General features: G+C 42.7%; 3 protein-coding genes across 4 annotated transcripts; 1 reads left to right on the top strand and 2 right to left on the bottom strand.

Moving 5' to 3' along the window:
* Positions 1-463: 463 nt before the first annotated feature.
* tgds (TDP-glucose 4,6-dehydratase) lies at positions 464-4,589 on the bottom strand. Of its 2 annotated transcripts, XM_028955508.1 has the most exons (13): positions 4,382-4,589; positions 4,106-4,288; positions 3,958-4,024; positions 3,821-3,889; positions 3,636-3,726; positions 3,400-3,542; positions 3,206-3,304; positions 2,477-2,536; positions 2,333-2,376; positions 2,081-2,246; positions 1,825-1,880; positions 1,632-1,729; positions 464-852 (listed from the first exon to the last, which is right to left on the bottom strand). In XM_028955508.1, exons 2-13 carry the CDS (start codon positions 4,147-4,149, stop codon positions 728-730), a joined length of 1,062 nt encoding a protein of 353 aa, XP_028811341.1. In that variant the 5' UTR covers positions 4,150-4,288; positions 4,382-4,589; the 3' UTR covers positions 464-727. The 2 variants fall into 2 exon arrangements, with proteins under 2 accessions (XP_028811341.1, XP_028811340.1); XM_028955507.1 differs by having other exon boundaries at positions 4,106-4,589.
* A 129-nt stretch (positions 4,590-4,718) lies between these two features.
* Positions 4,719-10,403, top strand: gpr180 (G protein-coupled receptor 180). The gene is made up of 9 exons (XM_028955506.1): positions 4,719-4,974; positions 5,215-5,355; positions 5,871-6,071; positions 6,161-6,341; positions 7,315-7,364; positions 7,676-7,833; positions 7,949-8,140; positions 8,229-8,306; positions 8,413-10,403. The coding sequence occupies exons 1-9, from the start codon at positions 4,836-4,838 to the stop codon at positions 8,563-8,565; spliced, it is 1,293 nt and encodes a 430-aa protein (XP_028811339.1). The 5' UTR covers positions 4,719-4,835; the 3' UTR covers positions 8,566-10,403.
* A 5,259-nt stretch (positions 10,404-15,662) lies between these two features.
* On the bottom strand, positions 15,663-16,895 carry LOC114765007 (transcription factor Sox-21-B-like). The gene has a single exon (XM_028955030.1). The coding sequence runs from the start codon at positions 16,684-16,686 to the stop codon at positions 15,991-15,993; it is 696 nt and encodes a 231-aa protein (XP_028810863.1). The 5' UTR covers positions 16,687-16,895; the 3' UTR covers positions 15,663-15,990.
* Between the last annotated feature and the right edge of the window lie 644 nt (positions 16,896-17,539).

Raw genomic sequence — 17,539 nt, forward strand, 5'->3', positions numbered from 1 at the left:
AATTAAAAAGTATTGCAGCTATAGTGTTATTTATAGTTCAGTCTGGGCTACTTATGTAAAGCTATTAAACACACAATATTCACCGTCTGGAAAATGCATAATAAGATGCATTTGGAAATCATATATTTATATAGCGTTATAAGAAAATTTTATGTAAATAGATTAAGAATCATTGGAATATTTACAGTAAAATGAAAGTTAATTACAGTTTTGTTGACAGAGGGTCTTGAAGTCTGAACACAATTGTTAAACCAAAGTGAATAAAACATGCAGCAAAACATTCCCAGAGACTCAGTGTGTAATTTTCACTTTAACTGAAAACCTTTTCCAACCTTTTCCAAAACCAAATTCTCTTTTAACTTGCCTGGAACCATTGACCTAAATATGGTCCAAACCCACTCCTGAATAGTCTAGAGAACAGGTATGTACATAGTCCCCAAATAATCAACAATTACTTGAAATGTCTTGGTTAAGATAATACTTTATTAGCAAAAGTACAAATATGGCCATAAAATTACATAAAAAAACATTGGTCCCAAAAAGCACCTATAAATTATAAGAAAAATATTTAGAATTTTTTAACACATTACATCATTCATAAATACTGAGTAAAATTAGACCTCTTCATCATCCATTCTGACAAAACAGTTCATGGTTTCAACAGTTCATTTTCAAAAGGAGTATAAATAAACAATTTCAGATTTTTATTCAAATTAACTATACACTACTAATGCTCTACTAGAGAGTCTTCAGTTTCCAAGTTGTCATTGGAGTTTGTGGTTAATGAAACCTGTAGTGAATCTCTCAATGTTGATGTGGGCCAAACATGAGGATTTTCTTCATACCACCTAACTGCAAAAAAAGAAGCATATAAACACATCAGCTATCAGGGCTTTCTAATGTTGGAATTTCTCTGCCATTATTCTATTTTATTTTATTCCTGAACACCATTAGGGACAAAACATTTACATTTACCAGACACTCTTATCCAGAGCGACTTACAATCAGTAGTTACAGGGACAGTCCCCCTGGAGACACTGACGGTTAAGTGTCTTGCTCAGGGACACAATGGTAGTAAGTGGGGTTTAAACTTTTTTTTTTTTTTTTTTTTTAAGAGAACCTGAGTGTCTTTCCCACTAGGCTGCTACCACCCCAAAAGAGCCCTGGGTACATGTAAAGTTAAGGGTAGAATTTTATACCCCTTGGCTTAAAAAAAATGGGAAAAATGGCTAGTCAGCATGTGGCTTTCAGTCATACAAATCTTTTGATGAACACAACAGAGAAGACAGGAATTACTCGACAGCGGAACACCAAACCTCTTCATATATTTGAATACAATCCTACATCATGTTGGGCTAGTGGTTAAGGAAGCAACCTCATAATTAGGAAGGTTGCCGGATCAAATCCAAATATACCAAGGTTCCACTGAGGACCCCTTGAGCAAAGCACCGTCCCCACACACTACTCCCCAGGCGCCTTTCATGGCTGCCCACTTCTCACCAAGGGTGATGGGTTAAAATCAGAGGACACATTTTGTTGTGTGCTGTGTCTCACAGTGATAATCACTTCACTTTCTTTCTTTTAAAGCACTGTCCCCACACAATGCACACAAACATTTAAATCATTCTCACTTGTCTTCCAGATCCCTTCTTTCCAGGACACCCTTGGCTTCCACCCAAGTCTGTGGAGTTTGTCTGAATTAATCGGGTACCTCAGGTCATTGTTGGGACTACAGGAATAACATACAAATAAATCACAAGTGATAAATTATTATTTTTATTGTGAAACTACCTAAGATTGTCTTACACCTAATATATCTCTTACCGGTCATTCACAAACAATAGCCAATCATCCAGCTCTGCATCGGTGCCATTTTTCATCTGTGGATTAGGACAATAGAAGTGTTAATTCATGCAAACAAAATGATTTCAAATTATAAATTCAAGTCCAATTGAATTGATGGTATCTATGTACCATGCATACATTAAAATTACAATTATAACTGAATTATCAGTTAAACGGAGATTCAGTAAGTGGGTCATTTTCAGTAAATATATTTGAAAGAAACGCATGGACCAACCATAGAGACAAGTTCTTTTGCCAGCTGAGTGATTGGAATCTCAAAGTCGGTGCCAATGTTGTAAATCTCTCCAACAGAGCCGCAGTCCATCACCGTGAAAAAGGCCTGCACCACGTCCTCTATGAACAGGAAGTGGCGGGATTGGAGACCTGAGCCTTGAATGGTGCTGCATGACAAATGATCATTCACAATAGTCATCATTTCCCATTGAAAACGCCTCAGTTTGTGCAGCACACCATGGCCCAGACTCACCATTGTTTGTTCTCATCAAGGAGAGATATGAACCTGGGTATTACCTGTTGATATATACATGTTACTGTAACCCCTGTAAATTTTAATGTAAACCCTTCCTAGAAATGGTAAAAATCATACAAATAGCAGGCCATAGGAGTTTACCTTTTCATAGTGCTGCCATGGTCCATAGATGTTATTGCTCCTTGTTATGATGACGGGCAACTATAAAACCAGGCAAAATGTGATACTGTAAAGTTTCACTAAATACTCTATATCTAAAACCATAGGTTTAAAGCATGTGGAAATGAAGTGATTGTCACTTCAGTTATGTTTCATTGAAACGTTATTCATTAACATTATGGTGATATATATATATATATATGAGAGAGAGAGAGAGAGAGAGAGAGAGTCTGTGTACAGGCCAAAAATTTGGACACACCTTCTCATTCAATGTGTTTTCTTTATTTTCATGACCATTTACATTGGTAGATTCTCACGGAAGGCATCAAAACTATGAATGAACACATGTGGAGTTATGTACTGGACCGCAGAGTGAAGGCAAAGGGTCCAACTAGTGCTAAACACCTCTGGGAACTCCTTCAAGACTGTTGGAGAACCATTTCAGGTGACGACCTCTTGAAGCTCATCGAGAGAATGCCAAGAGTGTGCAAAGCAGTAACCAGAGCAAAGAAACTAGCATATAAAAACAGTTATTTCACCTTTTTTTTTAAGTACATAACCCCACATGTGTTCATTCATAGTTGCTTTCAGTTGCTTTCATGAAAATAAAGAAAATAAATTGAATGAGAAGGTGTCCAAACCTTTAGCCTGTACTGTACTGTACTGTTTTTTTCTAAGAGAAATGTTAATCACAGGTTATGTTGAAATTACCTTGTGATTCTCCCAGAAAGAAAGGGCAATACATTCAGCATTGGCCTTGGATATAGAATAAGGATTGGTTGGTCTTCTTGGGCAAGATTCATCGAAGGCCTGAAATAGCCAAATTAAATTTATACCATTCCATACAATAATAGTTATTTAAAAAAAAAAAAAAGGAACTAATTACTCCAAGATATTTAAATTGCCTCATCAATGCTGGCTCCATACACCTCATCAGTGCTGACATAAATGAACCTCTCTATCCCAGCATGCAATGCGGCTGCCAGCAGCACACGCGTACCCTCCGCATTCACTTCCATGAATCTGGAGGGGAAGAGGTACGAGTTCTCTGCAGAATGGCAGGGGAGGACATTATCAAGTAGTTTTTCAAGTACTTAAAACAAAAAACATAGTGGCTACAAAACATTTTATTAATACCTACCGACATGCGTCTGGGCAGCAAAATGGAAGACAATATCAATATTTCCTTTAGCGAAGAGGCGATTAATCAATAATGGATCGCATACGTTTCCCTGTTGGATTAAATTGCACAGTAAAAGTAAAGTAGAACATTTCAAACAACACACCCGGTGTAGTTTTGTGCATGTTACTGAATGAATTACTCACCTTGATAAATTGGTAGTTATTCGTCCCGTCGAAGCCCTTCAGGTGCCGCAAACAGGAGCAGTACTCCAGCTGTGAAGAGGCGAAACTGGCGGTCACTCCGCACCAACACACTTCTGACACTGAAGAAAAATCCTTACATTGTCCAAATTGATGACTTTCCAGCCAGGATACCTCTTGGCCAGGGAGACGATGAAATGGGATCCACTGGAAGAACACCATTTCCGTAGATTTAGAAAGCAGGCGTGTGCACGGTAACTTGTTCGACGTGTTTTAACGTGTACTCACATAAAGCCCGCACCTCCGGTGACTAAAACGGTTTTGGAGTCCATGTTCGTCGGATTGGATTTTTTGTGTGAGTATGTTATCCTGACTGCACAGAACCCGGACTCCCCGTCCACGACTAAGCCGTGAAACAAGCGCCACTCTCATGCCCGCGTCGCCACATGGCGGCAGTGTGACAGGAGACGTCTAAGCGGGCATGAAACGAATAAATGCCTGTCAGCGAACCAGCGATGTCTCAACAAACATCGAAACTTTTAAACTTGACGACGGCGATCAGACTGCGGTTCCGTGTACGCGCTGCTGAATTGGTTAGTCTTCCGTTCAAATTTCCGAATTAAATAGCGGTGTAAAAAGAAGGACATATAAATATCGCTTCAGTTTGACGGACATCTACTAAAACAGGTCGATTATTCATCGGCGACAGAGATAAACAGGCTGCTTAAGAGACACAGCTTGTATCGTTTTTCGACAGTTTACTTCCGCTTTACGGCAGCGCTGACACGTATCATGTCAGTTGCCTGCGTTGCCAGGTTCTGTTGCCCCGCCTCTAGCTCGCTCCTATTCGTCACTTGCCTGCTCGTCGAGGAAAATCCTTTCGTGTGATTGGCCAGTGGAACAATCACTCACATCGTAGGCGCAGTGTGGGGGGGGAAGTGTCCACAGCGCACAATGCCATTCATTGCCGTATTTAATAGGAATAATTTCTAATTTTTAGACAGCGACGATTAAGACCATGTTTCATTTAGTGATCGCGCTGACGTCGCTGCTGCAGTGTTTATGTCTGGCGACCGGGAAAACTGTGTCCGGAGTTTTTAAGAGCGATGCGGCGAGAGAGCACACTGGTCAATACATCACGAAATTCTTCTATCACGGTAGGTGACACAGAAATTACATTTATTAATCGTGCGTGCAGCCCAATGGCGCCAATGCCACAAATATTACAGTAAGCGGTTGCCGAAAAGATTTCTGTTTGTTCATTGACAGGATTGGTGTGGGAATAATCTGGATTAGAAATAAGAATTAATCTGTGCCGATAAATATGCGCCTTGTTCGAGTTGAAAGAAGGGACCGTGCCAGACTTGTCAGAGCGAGGGTGTGTCTCTGTTGTCCAGGAGCAAACGGCCTGATGGTGTACCGGCTGGAAAACGTCCCCGTGGCCGTGCAGAAGGAGGCCAGGCTGCTGCTGTTTCAGGAGATGGAGGGCTTCGACAACCTCAGCTGCCTGGACAGAGTTTCGGCGGCCCAGCTGTCCGGTGAGGGTGGCAAAATGCAGCAAAGATCCAGTCATATATGAGCTGAGCTCATTTTGAAACATACACTACCGATTAAAGGATTGCTTCCATGAAACGGAATCGAAATAATTATTGACTAAGTTTGAAGATTTTTCAACCCACATAGATGCACTATATACTGTACTAGTGTGAATGTGTCCAGATGTATTGCTTTTTTACTCAGTGCAGCTGTAATAAAATAATTGAAAAGGGCTTTCTATTAAATAATGAAGCTTTCAGAGTCACAGACTTGGTTTAAAAAAATACAACATTCCATTGGAACTCAAGACTAATTGTTGCTGACAATGTACATGTATGCAGATATTCCATCATTAACAGCCATTTTCAGAAACCATGCTCATTTACATTAGCCATTTACGATATCGGGATCAACTCGAGTTTTCTTTAGTCAAAATGGATTATATTTCTAAATTACCCTTATCCTCTATTGACCACCATAGAGATACTAACATTTGGCACCAAAATCTCCTCATCAGTTTCACTGAGCACCGTGGAGCACAATCTGACCATACCCCCACAGTCCTACCCTCAGGCCTGGCACATCATGTACACTGATCGATACACCTGTCAGGAGGAGGACGTGGACGGTGCACTGGGGGACGTTGGCTTCCAGATCACCCTACTGAACCCAGACTCTGCCGGCAACCCTCTGGACCACTTCAGCGCGGAGGAAGCTGGTGAGTAACAAGCCAGCCTCGCCACACAAGGGCCGATAGTCATGCATTCACAAACGTGGAATTGGTCTATGCATCCTCTCTCTTGTCAGGCCTTCACACCTTTTACTTCCTGCTGATCCTGGCGTACTTTGTGGCATCCTGTATCTATGTGCAGCCGTTGTGGCAGGCACTGAATAAAGGTGGACCTATGCACACAGTGCTGAAAGTTCTCTCTACCGCCCTTGTGCTCCAGGGCATGTCGGTGCTTTTCAACTATATTCACATGGCAAGGTGAGCCTCAATATCCGTTTCTAGCCAAGCAGAGTGTGGTTATTACATACACTGCCAAAAAACGTACCTATGGGCAACTAAAACATTTACATTACATTTACAGAATTTATCAGATGCCCTTATCCAGAGAGACTTACAATCAGTAGTTACAGGGACAGTCCCCCCTGGAGACACTCAGGGTTAAGTGTCTTGCTCAGGGACACAATGGTAGTAAGTGGGATTTGAACCCGGGTCTTCTGGTTCATAGGCAAGTGTGTTACCCACTAAATTTGATTGAATAGGCACATATGGGCCATATTTGCGAGGAAGTGGTGGCCTATAGCGGGTAAGGAAGTGGACCCGTAACTGAAGGGTTGCGAGTTCAAACCCCAAGCTGCCACGGTGCCACTGAGGTCCCCTTGATCAAGGTACTGTCCCCACACACTGCTCCCCGGGCGCCTTTTGTCGCTGCCCACTGTCCACAAAAATGTGATTGGTTAAATTCAGAGGACACATTTCCTCCTTCCTTTTTGTCACTTTAAACAAGACTTTGAACATGGTTCATGTTTGTAAATGGACCTCAACAAGACCAGCTTGCGAGAATTGGTATCTTTGAGAGGTGGAACTGCAAGGAGGTACCGCACAGCCCAGCCCATTCTTGCTTGTTTGTGTGTTAATTATTTCCCGAAGAGAAAAAGAGTAATGATGCTTTTCTAAAAGTGTAAAAATGGAGGAGTTTGTATCTCTTACATGGCTTACATTCCGGATGGCTGAGCCACCCACCAACCTATCATCTGCTCTCCTTGGTTTCCCTCCATTCCCTGTATTCATAATAAGCCAAATTATCTGTGATTTTATATGAAACATTCAGTCAATTATCAAATGCTATATTAGTCACAGGTCTCAATTAACAGTAGGAAAATATGGATCTACACTTTAATTGGTTGAACCTGAAATATTTAATGGTGTTGCCCTGTTCATGCTCTTTCACCAGGTACGCCAGAGATGGAGTTGGTGCCCCACTGATGGGGAGTTTAGCCGAGTGTGAGTTAAAGCATTTCCCTCCCATGTTCACCCGATTGCAGTTTAACTAGTATGGGTGGTTGGCATCCAGTACACAGTGAAACAGCATCTAGTTTATTACATAACGTAAAGCAAAAGAAAGTAACAGCATCTGCCATAATCACCCACTATCATTAAAACTAAGACATGTGGTCTATACAGATACGTCATTGTGTAATATGAAGCATGAAATATTAGGATTTATAATCTGAATATGTGGATTAGTTGAAAATATCATCCAAAATTCTAAACAAAACAGACTCACCATGATGTATTTTATTGTGTCCATGCAGTCTGTGACATGGTGGCCCAAATGCAGATGCTGTACATGCTGCTGAGTCTGTGTATGGGATGGACCCTGAGTCGAAGTAGGAAGTCACAGGTGAAACCTTTACAGTGGGACTCCTCACCCACATCCACCGCCCTCGCCATGGGAGGGGTCTTCACACAGGTACACTGTTCTAATCTCAACATTTTCATGTTTGAGCTGATGATAGGATGTAAATTGTGCTGCTTGAGTTGAGCCTCATTTCTGCAGCTGTGTAAACACCTCAGTTTACCTGCAGGGGGCACTGCTGATCTGGGAGCAGTTTGAAGACACAGAGCACCACAGCTACCACGCCCAGGGCAGCATGGCGGGCGTCCTGTTGATGGCGCTACGTGTGGTCCTGGCCCTGCTGCTGGCCTCTGTGCTCTACCAGATCGTCTCAGCCGAGAGGAGCGCGCTCAAGAGGGATTTTTACCTCAGCTTCGCCAAGGTACCGTCTTGAACCCGAGTGGAGTTGGGTGCTGTAGCTTTTTTCATTAGTCTGAATTGTGTGCCTGATGTGTCTCTTTGGCTTGCAGGGATGCTTTCTGTGGTTCCTCTGTCACCCGGTGCTCGTGCTCATCTCAGGGATTTTCAACGAGCACCAGATAGAAAAGGTACAAAGCCCAGAGCGGTAAAACACAACTGCTAATGTAACATTCAGATCAGGCACAACTGCACAGGGTGTTCCACAAAAAATACATTTACTCTTACTGTTTCCAGGTGATCACCATTGGCGTAATCCTGTGCCAGTCCATCTCTGTAGTGATTCTATATCGGCTCTTCCTTTCCCGGAGTTTGTACTGGGAGGTGTCATCTCTGTCCTCTGTCACATTGCCACTCACCATGTCCAGGGGGTCGAGGGCTCGTTTCTGATGGAAAAGAATTTAAGGTCTGGACAGAGACTCCAGGATGGCAGACCTGTGGTGGAATCTGGGCTACCAGTGGCAGGACATCGTCCCAATTCCAGGGAACAGAGACACATTTAAGAGTCCAACTCAAACGGCACATGGATTTAGCACACCAAGTCTAGGGAGGGGATTCCACATGTACAGAACTTGAAAACATGTATAAATAAGGTTGCTATATATTTTTTGCATTTTTATTTATCCAAAATGTCTTTTGTGATGTTTAACTGAAACGTGTATTCTGGGCCCATGGCAAACATTCTTTTCCCAAACACATAAGCCAAAGGTAGATGTTTATGCTTTTTAACTGTTACCTCCATTTGCATATTTAATGTGAGCTTTTTAGGCAAAGTTGTGCACAGTTGGCCTGATGATGAGACAGAAGGACTCCTTGTTGGTTGAAAGACTGGGCCCTGAGGACTGAAACCCTTGAGTGTGTTGCTTTCAATGCTTTTCTTCTCTTAATGAAGCTACAAGAACAAAGACACAGTAAACAGTCTCTGGTCCTGGGGGGTTAAATCCGCAACCGATCTCGCCGAAGATAATGAAGTCATTTAAATCACATGCACAAAGCTTTGGGTCTATACCAAAGTACTAAAATATTTGTTGTGGATTTGATTATCGATTTGACAAATCATTAAGCTTTAGTAGCTGAGCATAAGCAGATCATTTTACCTTTAAGATACAATTAAGGGCGAATTATAAAATTGTCCATCTTAACACAAGAGGGTTCAATCCTCAGGAATGAGAGACGTCACCTACACGTGTAAAGTTTTCTTATGTATTCCACGTGTTTCTCAGTATAAAGGTCTTGGAAGTGTTTGGGTATTTTGGGTGAGGAAGGTAATTTCCCTCCTCCCCACTGCTACACATACCATAATAATACAGTGTTGTGACATGTGGTTTCTCTTTTTTTTACCCACTTTCTGTTAACACTTGAACATGAATGCTGATTTATTATATATATTTATGTGAGGTACAAGCAGTGATCTGCAGATTTAGTACAATATCACAAGTGCCTGATATGACAATCAAGTTATTATGGAGCAGGGACTTGTGTAGTTCAGGATGAGTTCAATGCTGGGCCACGTTTTCTAGAGCATGCATTACTGGATGACTGTTCAAATGATTTAGCTGTTTCGCCAGTGGATTAATAAATGAATGCATATGGGACAGATTATATGTTCACATTTTTGTACCTCTGAAATGGGAAAATATACAGTAAATTGGGTCAAGAAATGCTACAAATACAGACTGATAAAGTGACTCAAATGAAGTATTGAACTTTTGCCAAAGGGAGTCACACTGTACATTACCTACATTTTTGGAAATTAATTCAGATTAACAAAAAAATGTTAGCTGATGATAAGAGTTTTTAACAACACATGTAGCACTGTGAAGTAGTGATAACCTGAACCGGGTAAATATTATATTATATAGTGTTTTCCGAAATGCCTAAGTAATAACAATATTGTTATATTAATATTCATGCCAGGACATGTGACATTGTGTTAATGTTATTTGTTCATAAATGTTCTCTAACAAGACCTTCACTAAATAGCTATATTTATAATGATATTAAAATACACCCAAGTGGACTCTATTAAGTAATTAGGTGATTTCTGAAGGACTGGTTTTTAATTTAGTGGTAAATAGGGCTGAATACAAAATGCACACCATGCTTCTCAGATTTAAATTTGTACACATTTTTGCACAGCATGTATCATTTTCCTTCCTCTAACAATTATACAGTACTTTGTGTTTGTCTATTGCAATAAATCCCAATAAAAGATATTTAAGTTGTAACCTGTGGAAGAGTTTATGGGCGATGAATAATCTACCAAATTGTTTGGCCAGTAAAACGGCATCAATCATTTCTGTCGCCAGGGGGCGCCATTTGCTTAAAAATTGGAAGGCGAGGTCTGATTTCGTATCTATGAAAAAATAAGACCAGCCACACTAGTCTATAAAGTGCAAATCCTGACTGAATGCAGTGGGATTTTCATTTTGAATTTATGAATTGTACAAATCTGACAGACATCTAACATCTTTAAAATCCAAAGAGTTATTTGTTACTGTTCCTACAGTACTAGTAATGTAATCCTCTTTAGATTTCTAGACACTTGCTGAATGGCTCTGTGGACACTGTGAGGTTGTTCGTACAGATTTGGGGGACTTTGGGAATCAGAACATGCCATGCGCTCATGAAGTCTTTCTCTCTCCCTCACACATTTTTATTTTTATTTCTGTCTGTCCGTCTCTCTATTTATCTTTGTCTTTCACCTTCAGCAGCTCCTCTTTGAGCAGAGATTTAAAAGACGGTGGCAGAGGAAGGAGAAAAAGCTGATTGTGGGGTCACAGGAGTCTCAACACCACCGCCTCAGTCAACTTCTGCAACCCACGGGCGACACCTCCCCCATCCTTCCACCCCCACCCCCACCCCCACCCCCCAAATCTCAATTGGACACTTCACGCCCTCTCTCCCACATTTCAGCAGCATATCACACCTCTTCACTGAACCCTCCACTGTGAGCGGCATGGCAGATAAGACGGGCTCGGCGGTAACAAAATAGGGCCGACCATGGGGGGGAGCGCACCAGACCGGGTGCTGTTGCACCCTCATGCACGGCAGTGGGCCAAATTTAACACATTCTTCCTGACATATGTTTCGCCAGATAAGTATGCAGTGTATATCGAAGAGGCAATTGCAATTAAATGATATGACAGACACTGGATAGACCATGACGCTGTGGGGTGGAAACCTTGGAAAAGCAAGGAAAAGGTGAAGGAAAGAGCAAAATGGTGTAGTTTCTCTGTCGGTGTAATATATTCCCCTCAATTGTTTTGCTGTTTTCTTGAATTTTGATAAATTTCCTCTGTATTTACTATATTTCCTCTCAGTTCACTAAAACTGACACCACCCTTCTGTAAATGACTGTTGATTAAAATGTCATTTCACATTTTACTGAAAACAGGACTTCATTTGGCCTCAGGTGACACCGCAAGGACGAGTACCCTGTCATTTACAGCAGTATCATGGTGAATATAAACCCATCCTGCACTCTGCATGCGGTTGGCAGAGGAGCAGGAACCGGAATTGACCAAATGCCCAGAGCCCGTATCAGGCCTGCTGCGCGCTCCAGTAGCTTCAAACCCGTTACTTGTTGCAGGCAGCGGTGCATGTGAACAATTGCACCCTGAGCTGTCAGATCTGGAACTAAACGGAGCTCGCACGGTCTCTACAGCGTCGCGGCTTAAGACGAGCCGTGGAATTAGTTAATGTCGGAATTAATTAATTACGGAATTAATTCCAAGCTATTTGTATTTTGTTTTCATATTTATATACATTTGCATTGTATTAACCCTGTAGGTGAGATTTATGACAGAGAAAGTATCTGGAAAAACATGTTGTAAATATATAGTAAGTTCACTCGCGTGCATTTAAATTCCAAGTGAAGTGAAGTGATTGTCACTTGTGATACACAGCAGCACAGCACACACAGTGAAATTTGTCTCTGCATTTAACCCATCACCCTTGGTGAGCAGTGGGCAGCCATGACAGGCGCCCAGGAAGCAGTGCGTGGGGACGGTGCTTCACTCAGTGCCACCTTGGCGGATCGGGATTTGAACTGGCAACCTTCTGATTACGGGGCCGCTAGGCCACCACTGCCCCAATTCATCTTCCACACACTTTATCTCCAAACAAAACCAAACTAAATTAGGTGCCAATAACCAATGTTGTGCAATCCCACCACATCTGAAAGAATGATTTCCATACAAGTCACTAATCCTGCTGCAACACTGATACCAGACGCGGGCAATTTTTACATTTAATCAGCAAAAAATGGGTTGAGAAGTACAATACGTATAATCCCGGCTAATTTCGAGCATTGCTGAGGGCGAGAGCGAGGCAGCGGAGGGTACAATCTCCTGCAGGACAGATCTGTAACATGACGAGAGCCAGCGAGTAATCCCCCCTCGCCACCAGGCCGCTCACACGCCAGGAGAGGCCTCCTCCAGGCGCGAGCTACCTCCTTCTAATTTTCAGATGAATATATTTTGCCGGGAAAACCAAACGGGATTAAGTGATGAAGCAGGCAATCTTTCCCCGGGGGGCACTGTGGTGGGAGTGCACACATAAAAAGCCACACGCCATTAGTACGCTCAGAATGTTCCCTTTAATTCCGAGTCACGCGGGATTTGTGCAGTGGCGGGGACACCGAGAGACACATTTTCTTGGCTTGTCTTGTTTTCGTGTGTCTCTGAGGGTAAACAAACGGAGACGCTGAGAGGAACACGGAGTTGAGGATGTGCCTGTTTTTGGCCAAATGTGCTTACATGAAGTTGAGAGCGCCGCGGCGATAATGCCGTTCGACGACACTTTGCATAATCCGTCTGAGACGGTGATGCCGGATTGTATCGCGGCCCCGTGGGCAGAGCCAGAAGCATGCAACTCATTTACATGCACGGCCCTGGTTGACAGACGGAGGGACCCGTACCCGAGGTGCAGTGCGCACACTCTCGGTATCTTGTCCAGACGAATGTACAAGAGAGCCCTCAGGGGCCATGTTCTGGCTTCAGTGGGACGTGGAAGTTCTTACTGTTTAAAGCCCTGTTTTCCTACATTTTCAATGCATACACATTTTTAGTTTGAAACATTCAGAAAATGATTAATACATTTGATTTATTGCAAAGAATTGATTTAAGTGCAAAGAAATTATAGTTTTGACGTAAAGTGTTGTGTGGCAGGTTAGCTTCCAACTAGCGGTTGCTTCCATCTTGTAATACCACTTAGTACCTCAAGAGGCGACAGTGAGTTACTGTTCCAGCAACATAGCAAGAAGCTGAAGGAAAACAGCTGTGGAAATGGCACAGTTATTCATCACTCAAGCAGAAGTGAAGAAGTGAAATGTGCCATCTCTGAAAGATAAAGTAAAAAGGAAAACAAGTAAAAAAAAAATTATAAGTAAAAAGTTCAATGCAATTAATCTGGGCAAAGCTAAGTGGACCTGATACCATATTACTACAATATGTAAAGGAATAAGAACTTTGTTTCTGAGCTGATGAATGTACTCACTGTGAACAAATCTTACCTAGAGATGAATTAAAGAAATTCCACTTGCTAAAACCATCGTGATGCTCTTGGCCTGAACGTGCATGTTTCCTCTCATTTTACATCTGTGGACTTAACATGCAAAGATGGATTCATAAAGGCATATTTTCTGTCTGCATTTAGATGTCAATTATGATGGAATCGGACTTGCTGTCTGGATGACATGAATGACAGAATGACAGAATGACATGACATGAATGACAGAATGACATGAAATGGCCAAATAACAAATTACCACAAATTAATAACAGAAACAGATTTAGGAGGAAGTAAAAATCTGTTAACAATGCAGTAAACAATGCAGTAAAGTGTCTTTTGATGGCAAATAGTGCTGTACATCGTCAATGGACGGTAATTTACAAAATGTTATATAAATTTAAAATGCTTCTTTTTTTCATTACTAATGTGTAAAATGAACAGTCACAGGCAGAAGTGTGCCTTCTGTAAAAGCCTCATTCATCTTGGGTGGTAAATGATTTGATGTCCTGCCATGGACTTTATTGTGGCCGCTTTGCCGGTGAAGTCTACGCTTTATACCCCATCGTTCAGATTCCCATTGTTCGGGTATGAGTGTTTCTTGAGACGCCATTTCACGGCCTTTCTAGACACACTGACGGTGGTCTGTCACCATTTAATACGGAAAGAGCTTTCGCAGGGGAAAAAGCTGTGAACACATTTCTGGCCTTTTCAGTCCAGCCAGCTGGGTATATTGGGGGAGAAAAACAAAAACCATTTGAAAAGAAGGCGACCACAATGGACACAAAAGTGCCCTGTCCTAACAGTTTTCCAAACACCCCCTGTTCCTTTCAAGACCATCTCCGAGAGCAGTCACATTTTGCTGAGGTCCACTTCAACAAACAACCTTCCCACAATGCCATCACAATCCCCGTTTTGTTCCTTGACAAACCCTCTCCAACCGTCTGAGCGCAAAATGCTGAATGAAGATCAGTCTTTTCACTTCCATTCACCTCCTATCCAGCAATTAAGAGGCTGCCCAATAGGCCTGACACGGCAGGGTCCAATAAACAAAGGGAGAATGGTATTTTGGTGAACACAGGGCAAAAGCGCTCTTCTGTCTTCAGTCCCTGCTCATGGTCACTGATCAACAATTTCCACAGAAAGACTTTTAAGATCTTTTTTTTTTTTGCCTCTTAAACTTAATAGTTGAGGAATGATTAATTGCATATTTTCAGAAATAAAGATTTGTGCATGCTGAAAAGGGTTTTTCTGTTATATGCTTGAATGCTGGACAAAACAGTAATATTCAGTTTTATATTATGTTGTGTTCCTCTGTTAATAGCGCATAACTATTTTTACGTTTGGTGTAACTCTTCACATGAAATGAGTGGCGCATTTTACGGCGTAATTGTGACGACGCACGTGACACCTTCACCTGACATCTCGCGTGATCTTACGTAAGTACGGGACCAGAAAACCTGAAATGTAAAAAAAAAAACTAAAAAAAAAAATTACACGCTGCCTGTCCAAACCGTCACGATAATCAGAGTGTCAGGATTTACTTCACAAATGGAATTTATTTGAAATTTTTTTTAATAAAAAACATTTGACATTTGACTTCGTCGACTTTTTTTCTATCCGATATGGCCCTTCATTAATTAGCTTTTCTGCTAATACGTTATATACTGCAGGTGTATTTGCAGGAGAAATTGATTAAAATCTATTTAATTTCTTGGGATGAAGAGGGTTGACTTATATCAATATAAAAACAATAAAAACCTCGATTTTGACATTTGACGTTTTTTAATCAAAAGTAATGCGTACTAACGGCCTAATAATATGCAATATTTAGAAATGATAAGGTTTTTAGTTTTTTTCACATTAACAAAACGTAATAATCGTTGTTTATAGTTGTTCATAATTTCAACAGTTTGCTTGTTCGTTTTAAATAAAGAAAAAAAAACAGTTTCCACAACGTGAGACTAAATCCACTTTAATTTTTTTATATATACATATATACATATTTGCAATAGGTACATTTTCATTACACATTCCAAACGCACATTCCGTCCGTGGGGCTGATAATTTACTAATTATAAAGGACATCTCCACGTTGGTTTTGGTGGACGCCCACGTCCCGCCCTGCGACGCCCCGGCCAATCAGAAGCGGCCTCGGGCGCCCGCGTCGCCATGGCGACCGGTCGGCGCGCGCGCGCCTCTTCGCTCTGACAGGAAAAGCAGCGAACGTAAATGTCGAGATTTACCTCACTTTTTATTTTTTTTAAAAAGTCCCATTCGCTCCGGTTTGAACTGTTCCCGGCCTCACAACGCAGCCGCGTAAGACGGGTACGGTTCCAGCGCCGTTTTACCCATCCCAGGTAAGAAGATGTAGGCCAGTGGCGGCTGTACGCCGGCCGGGGTCCAGCTGGGACAGCTACACGGGATCATGTACCCCGGGGGGCTGCCCGGCGAAGGGTGGCCGTGCGCCCCGGGGAAGACGGAGGCGGCGCCGCGGTAGCCGAGCGGGGACGCGTAGGGGAAGGGCGGCGGCGACAATTCGGACGCCTTGGCACTCAGGTCGAACAGCGAGTAGGGGTGTGCGGCCATGGGGTGAGCGAAGAGCGCCTTGCTCGCCGCGGATTTGTCGGCGGCTCCGCTGAACGGGTCTACGAGCGCACCCACGGGCGCCCCGGCGGACTTCAGGGGCTCGTGGTCTCCCAGCGCGTAGGGGACGGGGAAGCTGAACTTGTCCTTTTTCACCAAAGTTTTGGGCTTCCTCCGGGGCCGGTATTTGTAATCCGGGTGCTCCTTCATGTGCACCGCCCTCAGGCGCTTCGCCTCGTCAATGAACGGCCGCTTCTCCGCCTCGGACAGCAGCTTCCATTCGCCCCCGAGCCTCTTGCTGATCTCGGAGTTGTGCATTTTCGGATTGTCCAGGGCCATTTTCCTCCGCTGGGCTCTGGACCACACCATGAAGGCGTTCATCGGGCGCTTGACGTGCTCCATGGGCTTCGACATGGCGCGGTTCGCCAGACTTTACGCTGCGGTGTCGGCGAGTGAAAAGCTTCTCTCCCCTTTCAGCTGCAAAAAGGAAACCTGCAGTTCAGTCCTTTTCGTTTAAGTCTCCAACATTATTCGAGCGCAGTTTTCCGAAGAGAAGCGGAGGCGCGCCGGCTCGGTGGAGAACAAGCCGGCAGGTGGTTGGAGGTGGACCGTCCTCTCCGGAGCTCCCGAGCGACTGGGTGGCGATCACCCGAGCGGGGCTGACCAACCCAGCCCAGCGGCCAATGAGACGCATCCGAGCGCCAGATACGCCCCGCCCACACACGAGGCCACACCCACAAACGTCAACGCACGAAAAAAAGTGAATGCAAATGTAAACGGAGATTTTTTTGTGATTTATTTAGGTTTTCAGTTGTTTACAATGTTTCGTAAATCCTAAGAATATTTAATACTTTTGGTATTAGTTTTATTATTTTACAATTTAATTTAATTCTGTATTTCTTTTTACATAGTTACATACGTCAGGGTCCTGCCACAGTCAGCGCGGATTTGTTTTCTGTCTTCGCTGTGTAATATCATATTAAATGTTTAATTGTTTTCCGAGAGACCATTTGTGTTTTCTCTTAATTCATATGAGTAAATAATAAACTTTATAACATTGGAAATATTAGATCCGATCCGATCGAGCAGATCGCCTCGGAATGGACTACATCTATTTTTATCTGCTGGATACCAAAATATTTGTCTTGTCAGTCACTCTAAAATGACCACAAGAATGTTCATACAAATGTGAAGAATTAAAAATGAAATGAAAATAAATATTTATCATCAGGCGTGCATTGAAATTTGATCTGAGAAAAGGCTGACT

This window comes from Denticeps clupeoides, chromosome 15 (assembly GCF_900700375.1).
Source record: "Denticeps clupeoides chromosome 15, fDenClu1.1, whole genome shotgun sequence".
NCBI lineage: Eukaryota > Metazoa > Chordata > Actinopteri > Clupeiformes > Denticipitidae > Denticeps > Denticeps clupeoides.

Coding starts and splice junctions, on each gene's coding strand:
- gpr180 (XM_028955506.1), top strand. CDS start 4,836: ATGTTTCATTTAGTGATCGCGCTGACGTCGCTGCTGCAGTGTTTATGT. Junction 7,365..7,675: donor GATGGGGAGTTTAGCCGAGT/GTGAGTTAAAGC, acceptor GTGTCCATGCAG/TCTGTGACATGGTGGCCCAA. Junction 8,141..8,228: donor TTTACCTCAGCTTCGCCAAG/GTACCGTCTTGA, acceptor TTTGGCTTGCAG/GGATGCTTTCTGTGGTTCCT.
- LOC114765007 (XM_028955030.1), bottom strand. CDS start 16,686: ATGTCGAAGCCCATGGAGCACGTCAAGCGCCCGATGAACGCCTTCATG.
- tgds (XM_028955508.1), bottom strand. CDS start 4,149: ATGGACTCCAAAACCGTTTTAGTCACCGGAGGTGCGGGCTTTAT. Junction 2,377..2,476: donor CATGGCAGCACTATGAAAAG/GTAAACTCCTAT, acceptor ATATATCAACAG/GTAATACCCAGGTTCATATC. Junction 853..1,631: donor AGAAGGGATCTGGAAGACAA/GTGAGAATGATT, acceptor CTTTTTTTGCAG/TTAGGTGGTATGAAGAAAAT.